Source organism: Chaetodon trifascialis, chromosome 2, assembly GCF_039877785.1.
Source record: "Chaetodon trifascialis isolate fChaTrf1 chromosome 2, fChaTrf1.hap1, whole genome shotgun sequence".
Classification (NCBI taxonomy): Eukaryota; Metazoa; Chordata; class Actinopteri; order Chaetodontiformes; family Chaetodontidae; genus Chaetodon; species Chaetodon trifascialis.
Window position 1 is genome coordinate 21,816,562 of NC_092057.1, and position 21,297 is coordinate 21,837,858.

General features: G+C 43.2%; 1 protein-coding gene across 2 annotated transcripts; it reads right to left on the reverse strand.

Annotated features, from left to right (window-relative positions):
- Window positions 1-21,297, reverse strand: nt5c2b (5'-nucleotidase, cytosolic IIb). 2 transcript variants are annotated; one of them, XM_070975006.1, is made up of 18 exons: window positions 21,092-21,297; window positions 19,459-19,578; window positions 14,545-14,618; window positions 9,232-9,349; window positions 8,872-8,967; window positions 8,614-8,705; window positions 8,461-8,518; window positions 7,762-7,855; window positions 6,591-6,644; window positions 6,341-6,424; window positions 6,127-6,168; window positions 5,879-5,986; window positions 5,085-5,151; window positions 4,811-4,981; window positions 4,148-4,199; window positions 3,764-3,824; window positions 3,270-3,446; window positions 1-2,993 (listed from the first exon to the last, which is right to left on the reverse strand). In XM_070975006.1, exons 2-18 carry the CDS (start codon window positions 19,557-19,559, stop codon window positions 2,733-2,735), a joined length of 1,710 nt encoding a protein of 569 aa, XP_070831107.1. In that variant the 5' UTR covers window positions 19,560-19,578; window positions 21,092-21,297; the 3' UTR covers window positions 1-2,732. The 2 variants fall into 2 exon arrangements, with proteins under 2 accessions (XP_070831107.1, XP_070831116.1); XM_070975015.1 differs by having other exon boundaries at window positions 7,762-8,018; window positions 21,092-21,277.

A 21,297-nucleotide genomic window follows, 5' to 3' on the forward strand; every position in this document is an offset into this window, starting at 1 on the left:
TTATGAAAAACTATCTTTATTCTACATTTTTATGTAATTTACTTCAATGTACAGTCTGTATGATAATTTCTGGAAACGAACAAATGAAACACTGTTTGGGAGAACATCAACTGATATGCATAAAAACAAAAGGTTACTATAGGTTAATAAATGAAAGGTGACACCTTTTGGGCACCTGATGTTAATGTGGATGCATTGTGGGCATCACAACAATGGAGAAAAATCTTCTAAAGCACTGTGACCTGCTCATCAGCCTTCAGTTAGTCCAAAGCCTGAGCGACAGACTTCTGTGGTACTGTATAAAAGTTCACCCAAAAAAAAACAACCCAAAAAGTTATTTGAAAAAAGAAAAGGAAATGTCTATTTACAGTTCTGTAAACCAGGACCATTTAAAAACACTATCTTAGAAAAATAAAAATAACCCCATGGTTGAGTACAAGGAACATTTTTGTTACAGTACTTAACATGCTGTTCACATTTCCCTTCATTGTAAGTTTTTTTTTTTTTTTTTGTCCCTGTGTAAACTACAATGACAAATGTCAAAAAAGCTTTTCCTAAAATGATGCAGACCACATAGAAGTAAAACCAATGCTACAGTAACCACCCTGGCAGCCAGGATATGCTTGTTATTTCCACATGCATATGCAAATTATGCAAAGAAAAGACAGTCAACCGTTTCCTATTAGCAATGCAGCTGCCTCATATAGCATATCCACTTATTGTGTGTTCAAGAAGAAAAAAAATCAAGTTAGAATACAAACATTACATTTGTAAAAAAAAAGAAGAAAGAAAATAGAAAAAAGAATAATAGATAAACAGCTCCCAATATGCTTCTTAATATCCTACAAGGTTTCATCCAATGAATCATCACATAACAGTTTCAGTTAAACACATTCAGCTTTCTCCACACCACGTCAAGCCAAAGCAAAAGCAGACGGCATGTTCCTTCCCTTTTGTGGCCTAAATCAACAGGCCAATCCGACACTTACAGGACCGACACAACATGTCAAGACTCAGCTGAAAGGCGAGGAAAGCTAAAAAAGGACAGAGAAGATCAAGTCTCCCTGTTTGAAACTCAGGCATCGCTCTCGGATGCGTTTGGACAGATCACAGATGTGAGTTTGTGTTTTTCTCTGTGTTCCTCTCACCAGTTTGAAGTGGGCGGGGCTCCACTGGAAAAAGCTGTTTTATCGTGCACGTCTGTTTACTTACTTGCTGGCCAAATTTCCATCCACATTTTGTACAAAAATGTTGCATTTTTGTTGATTAGTATGTTAATTTGAAGAAGATTACATCATTACATTATTTCTGTCTGTTTTCATTCCCTTCACAATGTCTGTCTCCACTTTGTCCCATTTTACTGTTACTGATACACCAACTTTCCACCTAAGCCAAGCAAATAAACCATTTTAGGATATTTCAAACCTATAATGAGACGCTCACGTCCCAGTGTTCAGAGGCCCGAGAGGAGGATGCTGTACATACTCAAACACACACTCCCTGTCGTCGACATGCCGACAATTCAGGGTCAGCAGATGAAATATACGGCCAACAAAGCTCCAAATCAAAAGCAGAAAAACAAAACGAGATGTACAGAGCTGAGCTTCATGCTGCACACCTGAAAAAGCCTCACTTCCTTGCATACTGAGGCCTCTTCCAGGCTCCTACACTTGACAAAGATTGCATCACGGATCTCAAAATTGCTGAAACTGATCAAAATTGTCTTGTACTGTGCATCTCCCCTACCCAAATAAAACAGTTGAAAGCAATACTCAAGTTTCATCTTCCTCAATAACCAAGTGGAGAAAATACTGCATGTTAGCTGCTCCTGGCGTTACACCAGTCACCTGACAGCTAAAAAAATGTGTTTACAGTGCTTTGTCGTCATTGTTAGTAATAAAGGATCAGTTCAAGAGCCACAACATGTTTCCTCAGCCAAACCTCAAACAGAAAAAGCTTCGGGTTACTGATTGGTTTAACGCCTGCTTGTGCTTCAGTGCTCCTGTGCTTCAGTTTAGTACAGCGGACTCTTAGCTTACCGTCACTCAGGACGCTGCCGACACACGACGCAGAAACACACGCCCTGATGTACAAGTTAGAGCGAGTCACTTGTCTATAGTGACAAGAAAACTGACAGAACCAAACTAAACAGATGAAAAACTGAACATTGATCCCATGTTGCATGAACAAAAGGTTTTAATAGAGCATGTGCATCTTTTTGTTTTTTGTTTTTGTTTTGTTTTTTTGCATACTGTCTAAGCAAGGCCAGTCTGTTAGGATTCAAACTACAGTTTACTGACCATATCTGGCGAATTTAGGTGTAAATGTGACTGCATCATTTTCATCCACCAGCAGGCCTTAAAAGTAAAGTGTGATGTTCTGTCTGACGGGAAAAATAATAAAGAAATCAAATGAAATCGATTAAAAACCATTAAGGGTTTTGTTTGTTAGAATGAAGGTTGGAAAAGCTGGGTTTTAGAGGACCAAGCATGCACACAGTCTTTTGACAGTCATATGAGCCGTCTCGCTACTGGTCCTTTCAACTTTCTTAACAAATCTCCAGTGTGTGTGTGTGTGTGTTTGTGTTTGTGTGTGTACAGTATTGAGATATGCACACACACACAAACAGTGGAGAGGTTTTTCCTCCCTGCCTCACTTTGAGAGAGATAACTACCTGACTCTACTAGGAAACACAAGAAGGCAGGAACAGGAAAAAAGGTCCATGTCCCAGCTTATTCCTCCTCCTCTTCTTCCTCCTCTTCTTCCTCCTCCTCCTCCTCCTCATCATCGTCCTCATCGTGGCAGTGAGTGATCTCCTGGGGAGTCTGGGGGAACAGGTTGGGAGGTTTGATCTCGCTGAAGGAGCGGGTCAGCTGGTTGCGTTTGCACTCCAGGTCCTTGCAGTCGCTGCAGTGGGTGCGGTTACGCGTGGCCAGCGGCGACTCCATGTCCATGTCCACGTGGGCGTGTTCCACCGTTGACTCGTGGGGCATCTGAGGAGGAGGAATGGCAAAATGTGAGAAGACAACTTGGCAACACTAGCTGGCTTACTGGAGGAGTCTGCTCTACATTTGGGCTTTGGTCCTCGGGAGTAACATTGAGAGATTGTTCAACCAGAAAGCCTCTCATTGTTTCCTTAAGGAAGTTAGTATCACTCCACCTCAGTCCCAGATTGACCTTCATCAATACCAATGACAGAAACGAGTGAACTAAAGAGGCAGTATTGGCTTTAACCTTTGAGGGTGTGCGGTTTACATTCGGAGACTCACCAGCACGTGCGCGGCTCTGAAGAGGTAGCTGAAGGGGTAGTACAGCAGGTTGATGAAGGAGGCTGCGTACAAGTCAGCATAACGCATCACTTGAGAGGCAAACAAGGTCTGTCTGGAGCCACTGCGGAAGAGGCTACCCATCATGCCATAGCACATGTCCATGTCGTGTGTCACTTTCTAAAAGGCAAGAGGGAGAGGACGCTGCTGAGTGTGCAAATTCATACTGAGACAAGATTTACCGACTACCAAGGATTTACTATCCTGACCCTAGAAAGTGTAGTATCTTTATGAGGGGCGCTGGTTTGGTTGTTCATTGACACAAGTGACTCACGATTACATCACAAGGAACAATGAGGAAGTGGATTATTGTCAATGGTTAGACTATAGTAGACCCCATATCAAACACACGGTCAACATGGGCATTGATAACGAGGCCATTTCAGCCACTGTTAACAGCCTGTGGCCTCCTGGTGTCATAGTGATTAAGGTCGTACCTTGACTCTTCTCTGAATAGTGCTGATGTCTGGCCTCTCGTTGCTGCTGCTGTCCAGATGTCTGAGGAAGGGCGGGGACAAAGACAATGAGGACAAGGGGGGGGGGTGGGGGGATACTGACATCAGTGTGCTGAAAGGTAATGTGTCAAAGAGGTGGTTGCAACACTGAGATTTTGCCAGGCTATAAATAACAGCAGTAATACATGGATATCAGGCAGCCTGCGGGAGCAGCCCCTTCAGACTTTACCCTGTTGACCCTGCCTGTTCTCTCTCAAACACATGCTCACATACATGCTGCAGAGAGCAAAGAGCAGCAGAGCTGCTGCAAGACAGGTGGGATAAGGTGATGGGAGGGGGGAAGAGAGGCTAAAGGTCTTCACTTACTTGTAGAGTTCTGCTAAGAAAATGTCCAGACCCTGTAGCTCCTCGAATAACGCTGGAAAACACAAGCAGGGGGTGAATCTCCATCCGGTTCATGGTGCATATACAGTGTGTCGTAGTATTAGTTAAAGAGGGAATGTGATTACGCAGTCAGTGCTTTGACTTTGTACCTACTGATTATATGATCTTTATGACATTTACCTTACGTACTACTCGTGTTGATGTTGAGACAGTTTTCTAATGCGAGGAGTGCTACATACATACAAGCATACATTAGGGCTGGGACATTAATCAAATTTTATATTCAGGTGAGATTTTGGCTTGCAACGAGTACAAAAACACGATAATTGAGATAAAACAATTACTGTGCCGCATTCTGTTTCGCAATGATGCATTTTGATGTGTTTTTGTCTTGAGTTAGAAATCCAGCACAGTGGTGCAATTTCACCCCGCCTCAAAAGCTCAAACTCACTGTCAGGCAGGCTGTGGCACGTTTAGCTCACCTCACTGCTGTCATATGAGCCGAAAATACAGTCAGGCCACCCACTGCTTGGATTTTGATGTTAAGGTATATTTGAATTTTTGACATATCGAGCAGTCAAGCTGGTATTTCTACATGTCAACGTGTGTGTTGGCCTGTGATTGTGTGCTTGTCGACGGACTCACAGCTCTTGTCCGTCCACACGTGCAGCTCCTGGGCCAGCTCGGGTATAACCAGGAACGTCCTCCAGCCTTGACGTTTCTTGGACTTGAGGATGTCTCCAAAGATATGGTCCCCAATGTAGACTATGTCCTTCCCCTTGGCCCCCAGCAGGTCACAAACTATGTCAGAGGAACCTGAAGGAGAATGACATGACATTAAAATCTGATCAGTCACAGCTTCTACAGACAGCTAAACACGAGGCCAAAGAGTAAACAATGAAGGAGACTCGAGTCTTACCTCCAGAGTAGACTATACCATGCTGCAGAGGCCCTGTGTACGTTCCTATCTTTAAACGGCCTGTTGTCTGAAATGAAGCAAACACATGAGATTGCTGAGAGGAACCTTGGCACATAAACCACAAGCAGAGTCAGCTTCATGGACACATGAATGAAGTCACATGCTAGAGCACATTTTCGCATACAGAATGTAAGTGTTTTTTTTTTGTAAACCTTGAGACTGCATCCAGTGTGTGTAAACTTCAAAAGGTCATAATCTCTCTTCTGCATAAATGCTCATTGTTAACTTCAAGATAAAGTCTTGAAAACAGAAACAGCTACAATCGCCAATCACTTATCAGTATGACCCATAAGCAATTATTTGTTCACTTAAACTCAAAATCCGACTAAAAATAACTGCTGTCCTGGCAACAAAGGCAACCCATAATGAAACCATTTTTTGAAATTTTACATCAATTCAGCCTTTTCCATTCTGAATTTAATCACAAGTGAAGCTCAATCAGAGTTCTCAAAACTGACAGATCATGTAATTCTAGAGACAACGGCCTTCGCTGGAAGTTGTGCTGACGATGGTCGTACGACTGAAACGTTTACTGTCACATTTCCTTAGTTTTTGGCACATATAATAAATGGTTTCTTCTACATGTATGCACATACTAGCAGACTGCTAGCAGCTTAACAAGCTAACAAGCCACTGGGCTGCGACATATACACCACGATACGTCAGCGTTCACATGCAGCGCGGCTAACAGTCAGGCCTTCTCTGCCCCAGCTGTGTGTTCTGTGTCTGCTCACCGTGTCGACTTGTCTGAGCACCGTACCCTCCCCAAAGAACAGCGGCTTCCTGGCGTCCACCAGGATCAGATCAAAGTAGGACTGCCAGGGCCGGTGGGAGGTACCAGCCTGTGGTGGGTACAAACACACACACAAGCAACAAAGTCACACATGTGTATGAACATAAAACATGTTTTTCACCTTCACTTGCATATTCAAGACATTTCAAAGTCTGATCAATGGGAAGGAAAAGAAAAGCTGCGTTTTACCTTTGGGCCATGAGGGAAGTCAAACAGGTAGGTCATGATTTTCTGAGGGGAACAACACATGCAGTGACAGTCAAACCAAAGGCAGCAGTGTTTGGAGTTAAAACAGCTGATAGCGTTGCCTCTGCCTGTCTCACCACGGCAATTTTTAAATGCACTTACTGCTATTTTCCCCTAGGAAGTAAAGCTTCTAACAAAACTGCATGCCTGTACTCACATCAGTGTATTTGTAGTCACTGTTGGTAGCCAAGAAAACCTTGGCAACTTCATTCATTCGGCTGAGGAGAAGAGGCAGCTTCCCCTGGTGGGAACAGAGACGAAGCAAAGAAAGAAAAGACTGAAGCTCTAAGCATCCTTACAAACCAGCCTCTTCACAGAGTAAAACAAAAATGTGTCACACTGTGCGTGTGTGTGTGTTCTCTTACACAGTACACTTGTAGCACCCTTGATGAATACAAAGTACTTACATCTTTCACAACATACTTCTCCAGATTCTCAACCGTCTTCTCCTTCAGAGTACCCTGAAATTTGAGACACGGGGATCAGACTAAACACTGAAATTTCATTTCATTTCATTCACTAGCGGTTTGATACTCGTCATCAGTGACAATCTACGCAGAGCCCCAGAGGACTTGTGGCCCTCAGCTGTGGCTCTGACAGGATGTGTAAGAGGAAAGAGCAGGACTGATAACAGCAGTGATAGCGATGATGGTTTTTTTTGCTACAAAGAAAAGTCTGAGTGTGTTACTAAATACATACTAAAGAGCAGTTAGTTAGGGACAGCTTGTCCAATATCGGATAAGCTGTGTCCCCTGAAGTGGGAACGTCTCACCCACAGTCCACAGCATGCATACCAACCACTAAGCTGCACTGTTTGATTCTATGGGCCTGCCAGCTACAGATTACTGTGTGTCCACCACAGATGTTTTAGACGACTATTTTCTCACAGGGCTGTTTTGAGTATTACGGATACTAATACCCCCAGAGGGCGACTATTTATGGCCCTGACATTAACAAGTTGTCTTGATATGAGCTGACTTTCCACCAGATGTGATCTGAGGGGTCATAGGCCATACATTTAAACCCTAGCCTGCTTTCAAACCAGACCTGTTTGGCTGACTTGATCTGTGGTGCCTTGCCCCATGACACTGAGTTTCTGTATGCTCATGTGAACGGTTTCTAGTGCTACTAAACAACTTAACTGTTAAGAAAGCAATCTCTGATACACTGGACAGTGAAAAGGAGTTGACCCAGAGGTGTGTTGAGCTTGTGACCTACCAAGTTTATTTCAGCAGTAAAAATGAACACAAGGAAGTAAGAGTCATGTAACTGCTGCATCACCTGCTGTCAGTCAACAGAATGTAATTTCCCCTGCCATGTAGCGCAGATGATGCAGGGTGACATCATCAAAATTGTCTGAGCAGTGAGTTAAATGTTGTCCACGTGAACTGAACTACGGGTGTGAAATCGATCTTAATGTTGGGAGCTTGTACAAGACATATTAAAGTCTAAAGGCCACAGTGTCATCAGCACAGAGCACAGTCATGTCCAGACAGAGGCATGACAGACTAGAATGAGTAGCAACCTGACATGAACGTGAAACAGACATAAGTAAGGTTGAAGTCTAAGCGGCCTTGCCTTGAAGTGGACCCAGTCGACAGCGTCGCGGACATCCTGGAACATGCTCTTATAGGACATGAAGAGGTCGCCATTTTTGAAGCCAGTTTCACAGCTGAAGGAGAGGAGCAGAGACACACACGTACACAGCCGTCGGACAGGCCACATCTTTACAGAAGGTTTTCAAAAACATGACATTTGTTTTTTTGTTTGCTTTTAAATGGGATAGCCTTCCCTTGTTGGAGGGGTCCCCAGCCAAACAGGAAAGCATTCTCCCCCTAAAAGACCAACAACCAGGTTTCAGAGGACAAAGGACATGCAGCCATTCCAGATTACATTCTCAACAAATTGACAGGTCATTGTATCTCCTTACAGTACCAAGTAATAGATTATCTGATAGTTATATCAAGATTTCATTCTCTGTAAATAGTTAGTGAGAAAATTTTCCATTCCTTTCACACTCTGATAAGAATCCATGCTTTTAAATAATTAGTAGAAGAGATTAATAAATAATTGTTATAGAAAAAGGGTTCTTTGACTGAACTCCCATTTGATTTCCATTTTAAAACAATTATGTTATATTAGCAGTTCAGACACCTGGACCCTCCCATGCTGTAGGACTTGATCTTGACCCAGTTTGGCTGTCATTGTGTCACCATGTGGCACCCACAAACTTGCATGTTTGTTGCATGACAGATAGTGTTACAAACAGCTCCTCACCTTGTGTATCTGTCACAGTTGGAGAAGAAATCCACTAGGCAAGCAAAGAGGTAGGTCTCTGTGAAGAGAGACAGAGGGACAGGGACGCGTCGTCAGTGATGAAGCAGCTACATCAAACTTGGAAAGGTCGTCCACAGTGTTCAGAGGTCTCACCTGGCAGGTTGAAGAGTGTGTTGAGGATATAGAAGCGCTCTGTGTCATCTCTCTGGATGAACTTGTTTGGGTACCGTTCACGGATCTCAGGGCTGGGAAAAGAGGAAAAGACAAGATTGAATCTTTTTTTTCTTCTTTCTTGCTCTCACATATATGCAGACAATGTTGGAAATAGATGAAAATTTGACATACAGTATAATGTCCAATACTGTTCAAAGATCCATGCATCTTAGGGAAGAGAACGTTGGACACACTCACCCTCGGAGGAAGTTGAATCCATGTACACACACCAGGATATTACCATAGGCGTCAACCTTTAACAGGTTTCCATACATGGTGTCGAACACAAGGCCTCTGAAAGTAGAAGGAAACAAACGCTCCTGTAAGACTACCACACAGAATGAATCATGTCTGACTTCATGGTAACATCTGGCATCTTAAATGCCATCATCTGTGACTCCAAAGGATTAAAATGATAAGAGATGAGGCAATAGATCAGCAGTTGTCCATTACCCTGACGGCCATCATCATCATCATCATCATCATCATCATCATCATCATCATCATCATCATCATCATCACCATGATGTCTGTGTGGTGGGGTGTGATTGGTCTGACCTGGTGGGAAAGGACGGGTCATAGACGAAGCTGAGCAGCTCCTGAGGGTAACCGATGGAAACCAGCCGCTCCACTGTGAGCTCAAAGCCAAGTGACTCGTACTCTGGTGACTTGTACACTAGAAATGAGACACACCCATACACATGGTTTGAATTCAGTTTTGCCCCAGTAGAAGAGCACAACACACAGAGCAGTTTGGTGTATAAACTCCAACAAGAAGCCACAGATTTTGGAGTCGACGTTTAAGATGACCGTGTGATCCTGCCTCAATAAGCCTGGTATGTTAATGTTTGTACAGGATAATGTTTATACAGGATCTTTCTTCTACACAGCATGAGTGGCCAAACAACTGGTCAATCAGTTGATTGACAGAAAATGAAAGGACAATAATTCTGATAACTGAATTAGCTTTCCTCTGTTTTACGTCATCCAGATGGTTGAAACGTTTATGCAAGAGGAGACATCAAGTCCACAGTGAGACATTTTCTTGCTCTGTGGAAGATAACTACCTGCTCAATCAGCTATTAAACTAGTATCTGGCTGCCAGGAGAGCTCGTGGAGTACGTGGTGTACACATAACATTTACATAAAACACAGCTGTGCGTAAACTGTTGAGCATCATGACCTGTGGGTAAAGCTGTGATTACACAGCAAACAGCACTTCATTCGAGTGACATACGGTCAGTGCAGCTCACTCATGTTACACAACACATACATGTGACTTTTCTGGGCTACATGGTCCACGTGAGAATGCGTGGTGTTGTCTCAGTATTTGGATATCATGCCCCCCCCCACACACACGCACTCTTTGCCCTTCTCTCTCCTAGCTATCAACAAGGGTCTAGATGTCCTGCACGCAAATCCACAAAGAAACAGGATCAGGTGTGAAAATGAAAAAAAAAAAAAAAAACAACTTTCAGCACCCCACCCTGTCATCAGCTGAGCAGGATATTTATCCCAGAGCTAAATGTAAACCCAGGCAGGGAAAAAAGGAAAAAAGAAAACACAGACTGATGCTGGATTAAGAAAAGGCTGGCAGAGGATTACAATGCTATCTGACACTGGGAACAGAATATGTCAGATGTTATAAATACGACATGGAGAATGCGCTTGTGTTGTTGCCTACACTCCCAGTGGGGTTGTGGGAGGCCCCTGGAGGGGGAGAGATATTGGCTGATGATTCTTGGAGGACAGTTAGTGGGGGAACAGCACTGCAGGACAAACAGGAAAACATCTGTGTCCTACTCTGCAAAGAGTGTGCGCTTGTGTGTGATGCTGGGGTACACACAGAAGCTTAATGAGCATGCAGAGTTACAGGAAAATCTTGGGTCCATGAAAGCTTTTGTCCTTTTGTCGACTGCCCCTCTCTGTAAGCCTGAGCCTGTTTCTGCATTGTAGTCACGTAACCTCTTGTAGTTCACCCCCCCCACCGTGGTCTCACAGCAAACTGAGGGTTTAGGCCCTGTGCCCAGAGCAGTAGCATACACCAAATAAATTGCCTTTCTTCCTCCTCTTCGCTCACTTGTCACACTCGGTCACCTTTGCCATCACCACCCTATCTTTCTTTAGTTCACTGGATGGCACTTTGCACATGCTGACCTGAGGCACTGGTGTCTCACACACACACACACACACACACACACACACACACACACACACACACACACACACACACACACACACACACACACACACACACACACACACACACACACACACGCCCATCGGGACTCTGTGGGTGCGGTTTGTTAAGATTTGATCGACACCACTAAACACAACACATGCAACAGATGCAGACCCCCCACTGAATCTTTTGATTGAAGAGCTGTTAAATCCGACTGGTGGACAGAAACAACATTGTTCTAACTTTGACTTAAAAAAAAAACCCTCAAAGTACTTCAGCTCTTTCTGTTTTTTTCCTTCAGAGGTGACTTTAATGACACCCAAACCATTTTACTCCTCAGCTACTTGAACAACAACCCCCCCGCCTTAAAAGAACTCCAGACCTACACATGACACTCATGGCCTACATCATATCTATTTCAAAAGTAACTCTAGAAGCCCCTCAGTATTTCATGTGTGTGTGCCTGAGCAGTGTCTGTGGACTGATTAGTACATCAGTTTTTCCATGAATGCCACACTGGAGGCTACCATCACGGAAAGTTGAATATTTTAGCACATTTTATTGAAACCTCATGTTTACAGCATTGTGTTATTGTTGCTTACATCGTCCTTGACTCGCTTGCATTTCTGCTTTGTAGGGGTCCTTGCTCCCCTGCTGTAAGCCCCTTCTCACATTTCTCACACTGCCAGTACGCGCACACACACACACACACACACACACACACACGCACACACACGCGCGCGCACACACGCGCGCGCGCACACACACACACACACGCACGCACACGCACGCACACGCACGCACGCACACACACACACACACACACACACACACACACACACACACACACACACACGACCATCTACTTAGAGCTGGGACAAGAAGTGGCCTTAGCTTCAGGGATCTGTTACTTTGGATCTCTGATGAGATTGTTGCTAGTTAATTATACCCTCCTTGCTCCAGTTGTTGAGGTGCAGTTTATAGGCCACGTCTCCTCCGGCCTAAATGTAATGCACACCACTTACACGCAAGGTAAACAACCTGCAACCTTCTACTCATAGACCACTAAATCCAAATCATACACAGTGTCCCACACAGAGCCTTTATCAGGGGAATGTGACACATTAAGTATTAGAAGCCGACACCTGTCTTGATTTATCTGAAGCCACTGACGTGCAAATGTAGGCCTTTGTCACAGATTTACACTACACAGACACTATCAAGCATACTGTGGAAAAATGAGAAAACTTAAGCACAGCCTCAGGGGCCTACATTCTAGCCAAAAGTCCATTGGAAAACTAGGACAAAACTGTGTGTATCTCTCAATGCAATCTGGGCCTACGTGTGTGTTTGAGCAACATTTTCTGCAGGCTATTATGGGCTCCAACAGATGAGGCAATGTTGTCTCATGCAATGTTGATTTACTTGACAAAGCCTCAGGAAGTGCTACAAAAAAAGTGAGCCATACTCGCCCGCTGTATTAGCTGTAAATGTTTCCGTGCTTGGGACTTAGAATTGAGAATCCTAAATTTGATCTTTATGTGTTTGGGTTAGCAAACATTTTATCAGAAGTGCATCACAACATCATGAAACAGAGTAAACTATGAAAATAAGTACACTTTAAGCACGTTGGGCCGTGTTGCATGTATCTACCTTCATAATCAAATACCCAGTTTCACCCTTTGCACTTGATAAGGTGGAAAATAAATATACTGCTCAACGTGCAAAATGACAAAAAGTGCACGAAGTGTGTATCATAGCTGAACAATAGGATTTGAAGTAGGCAGACCTCAGGTGGAAAAAGATGATGTAAACCCGACCAAACCACAGCAGATGACAGCTGGTTGTTTGGTTACTTCTGCTGCCAAATAAGTGTCAGTTGAACCACACCTGTGCAGTCCTGATGACACAGATTAGCTCATACCTAAGGACTTTTTCCCAGGCTTTTACTTTATTGTTGCTTATACAGTCATTAATATTTACAATGAGAGAAAAATACTAAAACTATGAAACCAAATTGTGGCTTTATGGGACTATTCATCTTTAGACTAGATGAGTTTTAGACTGTTAAACATCACCAAAACAATATTTTCTTAATTTTGAGTTTTTAAAGGAACAGATACCTCAATATATGAACCTGATGGTTGGCTATGTATTGTCTTATAACATAATATTACCTAAACCTAATGAAAACCTGTCCAAAAACACTGTAGATTAGCACATCAAATACTTTCCTGTATCAGAACACATGCATCATCATGCTCCTATCATGAACAAATAAAACAGATAAACTGAGTTTTTCTTTGGTTTACACATCACATAGTTGTACTGTTACATACAGAGTGTAAAGCGTTTGTATTGATCCCACAGCCTAACATGGGCTTGGCTGCCATGAGTATTGACTGATAGCGGTTATTAAACTGTTGACAGGAACTATGTTTGCGATGTCCCCATACACCCTTTAATAAACTCCAGCCAGTCAGTAAGTAAGACACTAAATTATCTGATTGTTTTTAGGTACATGTCCACACTTTGTAGAAGCTCTGTCAGCATTTAATGACAGTTTCATCCAGCAGGACAAGTATTTATTTTATTTTTTTTCAAACTGCATACTTTAGGTACTTTGCACATTTGAACTGCCTTTAACACCCCCTCAGAACAAATACTGCAGTGGGCCAGGGTGCTGTGGTTAAGCAGCAGCCGTTCTGTGACACCACCAGCTCCTTGGACTTGATGAAGCACGCCTGTGGTCAAAACCTGAACACCCTCCAAAGATACATGATAGCTATGCTTCCAGCAAACATTAACACTTGGTTATGAGCTCCCATAAAGAGAGTCATGTCAACAGCTGAGCGTCCGTAAAATCTCCTGCCCTCTGAACATCGATGGGGGTGCAGAGCCGGAGGGGGACTACGAGTGATCCCCGTTCTCATGGGAGCCATCACTGGTGAACTCAACAAACAAACGTGACCTGCTTTTCAAAGTCAGGGAGGATTTATTTATAGAGGCACAGGGACCAAAAACTGGAGCTGAGTCACAGAACAAAGTGGCATGAATAAATCTGGATATTTTTGGCCCAGTTACTGGCCAGTAGGAAAAAGAACCTCTCCATACAAGCGACTTTGTGGGGAGCGAGGCTTAACGTTTTGTTATCTAAGTGTTATAGTGTGCTAAATGTGTCACCAGCATTGACCTAAATAATATCTGTGAGATGGCAGGGTGGCCAAATGTAGAGCTGAAAACAGGCGATACTGTAGACTTAAATGTCCACACAAAACACACAGAGCCAAACATGAGCCAACAAGCCATTGAGGAGGTGAGAAATCTGAAAATATATACAGTTTGTACTCCCTCAAAATCTTAATTTATCCTGACAACTCTTCTTGATCAATGCATCTATCTTGATTGACCTCCATGGAGACATTTACTGTATCTCTGAACCTCTTCGTCAGTCTGGATTTATCAAGTGACACTTCCTCTAGCCGACTGCACACCGAACATTTAAAACTACCAATAGTAGTGCTAGTGATTATTTTATTTACCAATCAATGGATCATTTTTTGCCAGTTTAAAAAATAACTCATAACTCAATCACAATTTTGATAAAAAGATCAAAATAAATGATTTAGCTGCACTGTTTTGTTTCATCACAAGCAGTGATTCATTTGGTGAATGTGTATTCAACTTACCTGCTAAAGTGTAATCCATATCAAAGCCAAAGCATTTAATCTTCTCCATTGCCAAGCTTCTGTTGACAAACACTCTAGAGAAAACAAGTTGAGGTAAATGTTTTAGTTGCAAAGCAATACTCAACAATAAGAATAATCAAATATTCATTTGTGCTGGTTCACTAAATGAATGGACCCACTAAAACACAGATTGTGGGCTAGAATGGGTCTATTCAGTGTCCAGAAAAAAATGTACCAAAATCAATTAGTCAATGATGCACAATGAGAAAAGAAAATGTTTGTTTTTTTCTGTGTTGTTACCATACATCATTCTGTCAATGTGTGGACTCATCATGGACATCGTAACATATCAAAAGTCAGCCTCACAAGTCAATGCCCAGCACATTTTTCTGAAATTTGTATTTCCTAAGTACACTTGACATACCGTCAAACCATCAGGGTAATTCAAAACAGCAGCAAAAAATTCTACCACAGTGACTATTTGTACACGTCCTACACATGCATCAGTGTCTACAGATGCAGAGTGCTGGCATTGTTTTAAAAGATGTGTTTCGATTTGGGTGGTCCTTTTTAGTGACTAGCAAACCTATCTTAAGAAAAGCAAAATGATACATATTGTGGTACATTATCGCCAGTTGTGACAATATCTGAAAAGACTGGGACATAAAGAACAGTGAAACACTGAATATCACAAAGCACAACTGTATTCAACAACTTCTGGTCTTAATTTAACAGACAAAATAATACTGTGACATAAAAGTGCTGACCGCATTCTAAATACAATGTTTCAACTAATCATGTTTCAGAAACTATGAATTAGAACTAAAATTGCACCATATAATTACCCAATTGTGCAGCACTACAATGAACTTGCCACACATGCCTTCAGTAAAACCACAGGAAGTTAAAGCTCTAAACCAGGGGAAGGTAAAACCTGACACACTTAGTTCTAAACATGACAATCTTCCAGGAAACAGCTCCACTGTGCTGGCTCATAAATCAGTCCATAGACTGGGGGTCCTCGCTGGTCACAGTGGTAGACAGTGTTTACATAGCCCGGCTGACACAGAAAAGACAGTGTCACACACACTAGTAGCTTAACGCGGACTGCTGGCTCTGACATACACAGCTTATCTTCAACATCTGTGACTGAACTCAATGTGTAGCTGTGTTCCTGGATACTTCCACACAAGCCAAGATCAAAAGAAGATAGAAATCAGCTACAGGGAACAGGGAAATCAAAACAGTCACACTGAAATAAAAACGTTACATCACAAGACCAACGCTGACTCTGCACGGCAACTGATCTGTGACGATGACGTCTCATCGCCACCAATGTCTAACTCAGCTGTGAAATACCTGGCAGCAGATCCATAGTGAACAAGCTCCCATTTAGATCTTAGTCCAGCAGACGACTGGCGATGCATTCTGTGTGAAATTAAACCTCAGTTTGACTCTCCGTTGGTCTGACCTGCTCCAGCAACACAGGGTAGCTCTGACCCACAAACAATGCCCCCCCTCCACCCCCCTCCCTCGCTCTTTGCTTTCTTGCCATTCAGAAATTTTCTGACTTGTTGCAAAAATGATTGTGGCTATTCCGCGTCATTCTCTGTTGTTGCTCTGTGCTGTCAGTCAGGGTTGTTGTTGTGCAGCATGATGTTTGTGGGCCCTCAAAGACATCCAGAACAATCACAAGTCAGGTAGAATCAAGCAAGCCCCCGGCCCCAAGCGACAGCTGCTTACCATACTGAGATATGGATCAATGTAAACACTTACAGAACAAGCCCACTTCTTTTTTTAGAAGAATCGGACGGGGGCAGCAGATCTTTCATTATACATGGATACCTGATATCTGACTGAGGAATTGTATCACAGATAAATCTGGTTTTTTTCTTACTGTTCAGAGATTTTGGTCATTTAAGAGCAAATGTGTCCTTTATTCAAAAAATATGTCCAAGTTGCTCAAATTCAGCTGGTCGCGTCAGCTCAAAAACTTAATTTTCACTTCCTGAATACATTCAATTGCTCAGTTGTTTACATTATTTCTGGTTCAGGCTTGACAGGCAATCAAGCAAAAGTTGAATATTGAAATATTTCAGTGGTTCAATATGGATGAAATTCAATGTCAACATTAAACACAGATTCAAAGGTATGAGATTTTCATGGTATGATAACCATCTCAGAAAATAGCTTGAAATGACTTCACAGTATCACTGTATTACATTATTCTTATATTTGCTACAATTACCCTTAAAGGAATGAAAACAGGGGTTTTTTTTTATTGGTTGAACAAATGCTTTATTATAATTCACAAAATATTGTGTCCTGACAGATGAAAATTTAAAGACTAACATGATAGAATTCAATACTGTAGAGCAAAGCTAATGTAGATGGTACGATAACCATCAATTTTCATACTACGGTATACTGTGACAGTATTAACAATGGGTGGGGGAGGGAGGAGGCGGCTTCAGTACCAGAGTCAGCCTCAACTTTGGTCACTTTTGCCTCAAACATCCCACATCACAGGCACACCACACCTACAAAAGAATCCCTTAACGACACGTCTCTGTGACAGACAGTTTATCTGTGCCGGGCAGAGTCGTCAGCCCTCTGCTATGTGATACAGATCTCACCATTGGGCTGCAGTGCTTCAGCTGATCTCTTACTGTGAAGGAATGCTCTCTGTCTGTCTGTGAGATAAACAAAAGGTCACCTTCACTGGTCCCTTAAAACTGACTGAGCTGATCAAGCAGCCTCGGTCAACTTAACTAAACAGGGCTGCTGTCACAGTGTTGCTGTTAGCGAGCTCCACTCCATTTCTGTTATCTTTGCTTGTGTGATTGTATGTGTGTGCTTGGAGAAGCTGAGGGGTGTGGGGGATCGTGGACTGGGTGATTTACAGTATGTCAGCACAGAGCTAACAGATGAGTGACAGTTTCCTAAACCCTTTGAGCACTGCATATTATATAATGGTGTGAAAGAACAGCAGTGCCCAGTGGACACGCAAGGCATAGTTAAACATTGAACTGCAACACACGTTTTATTACTCTGACAAGGAACAAATTCCTACTTATATCAGCCTTTCAACCAGTATGACTAAAGGGCGTTTCCAACAGGTACAGAAACAAGGGGGTCTATCTATGGTGAGACTCGCCTACTGTTTAAGTTAATAAGTTACAGGTTTTGGATTCATGCACTCACTCCCAGGATCTCAGCAGTACAGTGACATTTCACCATGAGACAGAGAGGAATTTTTCATAACAGCCAGAAGGCCACACCCAAGATACAACTGTGTGTGAAGACTAAGCCCACAAAACCTGCTTTACTTCCAAGCTCACAAACCTAAGTGATGTGGCCTAATGAGGGTTCGGATCCACTTGATGACAGGTGATGAGGAGTAAGACAGCAAAGGAATGGACAGACAAAGCTTCAGAGTAATAGAAATCCTGAATAATGAATGACTATCAAGAGCCTTGCCTTTAGAACGGTCTTAAGTAGAGACACATTCAATAATGTTGGGCCAATATGGTCCAAGTACAGTAAAAGCCAGTAAATGCCAGAATAAGTAAACAAAGCTATCAGTCAGCCAGTAACATATCATCCAGTTATAATGGAAATAAAAAAGTGACACATTGTACAGAATGTAAAAAGATCAGCTGAAAATATTCTGGTCTTAATAGCAGCTTTTCAGCTAAGCAATTAGTTTCTGAACGTGAATGATGATTCGTTCTGCCTCAGAGAGATGAACAGTGAACGCCTCTGTCAGGCCATCCACAGCATATCTGAGGCAACCCTTGAAGGGACTAAATATTCTTAGGGAGCAGCTATGGTTACACTTTAAGTACAGCTTTTCTAAGTGCTTTCCAAAGGCAACCGGACTTGCTTGAGCTTCTAGGCGACGCTTCACCTCTCATCCGGGAGGCTTCTTCAGCTCTAACTGACCGGTGGGGAGCCCCGGGCATTTATCCTCTTGCAGGGTCGTTCACACCTTGTGAGTCGTTGAGGTCGCATGCGAGTTGCTGACTCATCCCGGCCATCATGTGAGACATCAGGGTCACGTGAGTCGTGGTGAGAATGGGTGTTACGCAGTCTGGGGGGGGGGGGGGGGGATCTCAGGACTGCACTGTGAGCTGATAAGTGTTGTTGTACACCACTTCCTCTGTTCAGCGATGGTCGTTCCAGTTTGACGTAGATGGCTTCATTCACTCCTCTTTCAAACCGTCACTCTTCTCAGACTTCAGTATGGTCAAGGGAAATTTGACCAACTGATTGGACAATGATGAGACGTACTACTCTCTGTTCTACATCGAAAACTTCCTATTTCTCTAACTGCTCAGTGATGGTTACCTTGGTGACTGGGGAAGCCATGGAGACCAGAATGCATCCAGGCAATAATGGTCACAGTCTTGAGTTTGTTTACCTGTGTTTGAGCACAGAATGGCCCTTTTTTCTTGATGGTAACTGATCATGTATTAAAGTCCCATGAGATAGCATTCATACAATTACAGACCTAAAACTTAACTTTCCTAGACAGATGGAAACAGACCATGCTTTAGAGGCCTGTGTATATTTCTCTAAACATAATCTAACCACTCATTTTAATCTTTAGCTTCCAACTGCTGATACAGTTCTTCTGGCATTTCCTGTATTGATTTGGTCATTGTTGTAATTCTTACAAAATGATTGATAAATTCACCTTTTCGAAATGTGACTGCCTTGTGTGAAGTACCTTTGCAAATTCCTTCAAAGTCTAGTTGTTTTGGTTCATTTGCCACATCTGAATATTCATGTTTCACCGTAATTTATGTTTATGGCACAACTGAAAGGTAAATCATTTTGTTTGGCTACTCAATTTATGTCATACAATGCTCAGGCGTCCCACCTGAATGTACCTCCACAGGCACTTCTTACCTGTGGTATGGCTCTCTTCTGTACTTTTTCATTGTCAGGCCGTCCATGTTGGCAGGCAAGTCTGCATAGTTCTGCAGTCTGTCACTCCATGAAGTTGTCATCTTTAAAACCTTTCAGTGTCTGGGGAGACAGAAAACAACACATATGGAGGGGATCAATTAGAGAACATGAGGTCAAACACAAATACAACCCAGTGTTTTCCCTGAAGAAGACTTTCACACTAATTCCAGTTGAGAAGCCTGATATTATAACGGAGGACACAGAGCTTGTCTGTATTCTCTCCTGCACTCGTCACAAAGGACCCTGATCTCACTGAAGAGGTAAATGCAATAGATCCGAACAGTTTAATCATCATCGATCAATTATGGGTTTTCCCAAGGTGTTCTCCAACGGCAAATAGTTGGTGAGGGAATGGTGAAGGAATGAGGATGAGACGGGAGGGACATATGGAAAAAGTCAGACCAGTTAGGTCACACTGTTCATTTCAGAGACAGAACAAACGACCAAGTCTCAAGCACGGTGTCATGTTCATACAGCCTGGCACAAAACATCCAATCTCACTCACAAGGCAAAGCCACGGAGCAAGACTGAACTTAAGACCCATTAAACAGTTTCACATGGACGGTCTTGTCAGTGGGCTATATTTACAGAGATAACAGAGACTTTAATCCTTGTTTGGTTGGCATCACGTCACACACAAACAAGCGAAGGACTGGGCAGAGAAGAGAAACAACAATCTGTGGAAAGTCTTGAGAATTCCTGCCTGAGCAGACTGTAAGCCCATTCTTGGCTTGGTCTTTTTAATGTGTTTTCCTCCCATGCGGACACTCTGTCATTCTCCTGTCACTGGGAGGCTGGGCTGCGGGGAGGAGAGGCAGAGGGGGTCAGCTTTCTGGCTCTTGGTGCCAGCACAAATGCAAATGACACTGACACGTTGAGGCTGCGGAGAAAGTGTCATCAGGGCCACAAACACTGCATCAGAGAATCAAAACACTGTGACTCTTCCACTCTGACCTCGAATATTCTTTGAGAATATGAGTATTAATGAGAAATATGAGTATCCTAATGCAGCTAATGCCTTTGTTACACTGTGGCCCACGGTGTGCACTGGGTCCACTGGGGTCTGAGGGGGGCTCTGGCTTGCACACATCCAAAGCCGAGCAATAAGCGAGTTTGCACACAGCAGCTGAAACGAGGCTGAGAACTTGTCACGGGCTTTGTTGCCTCAGGTCCGTGTCGACAAGAGCGACTCGACGTTTATCTCAACAACACTACATGTAACGTTACCTGTCACTACTTTCGTGTTGAAGTATTATCTCAAGCTGGATAAACACGACGGGCTCTTCAACGAAAACAACGGCGACTAATTCGCTTCAGCTACTGTAAAAGTGTCTTGAGAAGCTAACGGCGAAGCAGCCCCTCGGTTAACGTACCAGGCGACGTCCTGGTATTTGCTTGCTTGTGAGAGCTAGCTAACAGCCTCTGTCCGGCTGGTTTTTATCTGACATTGATGAGAAGGACAGCAGCCGGACAAAGCTAACGCGTTAGCTGGCTTTCATACAAAAACAAACGCCACAAAGTATCGCAGCAGATTTCAACTGCGTTTAGCTGCGGCTGGCGTTGCTGTACTCACCTTTGACTTCCCGAATAAAACAACTGCACCGTCGGTTAGTCTGAGCATGCGCTGTGTGTAAGTCGGAGAAGTGTCTGATGTGTGTTTTCTTCCAGAGAGCGCAGTCAGAGCGATGATGTGTTCACTGTACAACCAAGCAGCAGATGAGTGTATCTGCTCTCTCTCTGTCCCTCTCTCTCCCTCTTTGAGCAGCCAGCTGTTGTTAT

Excerpts from the sequence above, each read along its gene's own strand:
- nt5c2b (XM_070975006.1), bottom strand. The coding sequence starts at position 19,559 with ATGACAACTTCATGGAGTGACAGACTGCAGAACTATGCAGACTTGCCT. Across the intron at positions 8,968-9,231 it reads GACCCGTCCTTTCCCACCAG|AGGCCTTGTGTTCGACACCA; the intron begins GTCAGACCAATC and ends TTCTACTTTCAG. Across the intron at positions 6,425-6,590 it reads AGAAGTATGTTGTGAAAGAT|GGGAAGCTGCCTCTTCTCCT; the intron begins GTAAGTACTTTG and ends TGTTCCCACCAG.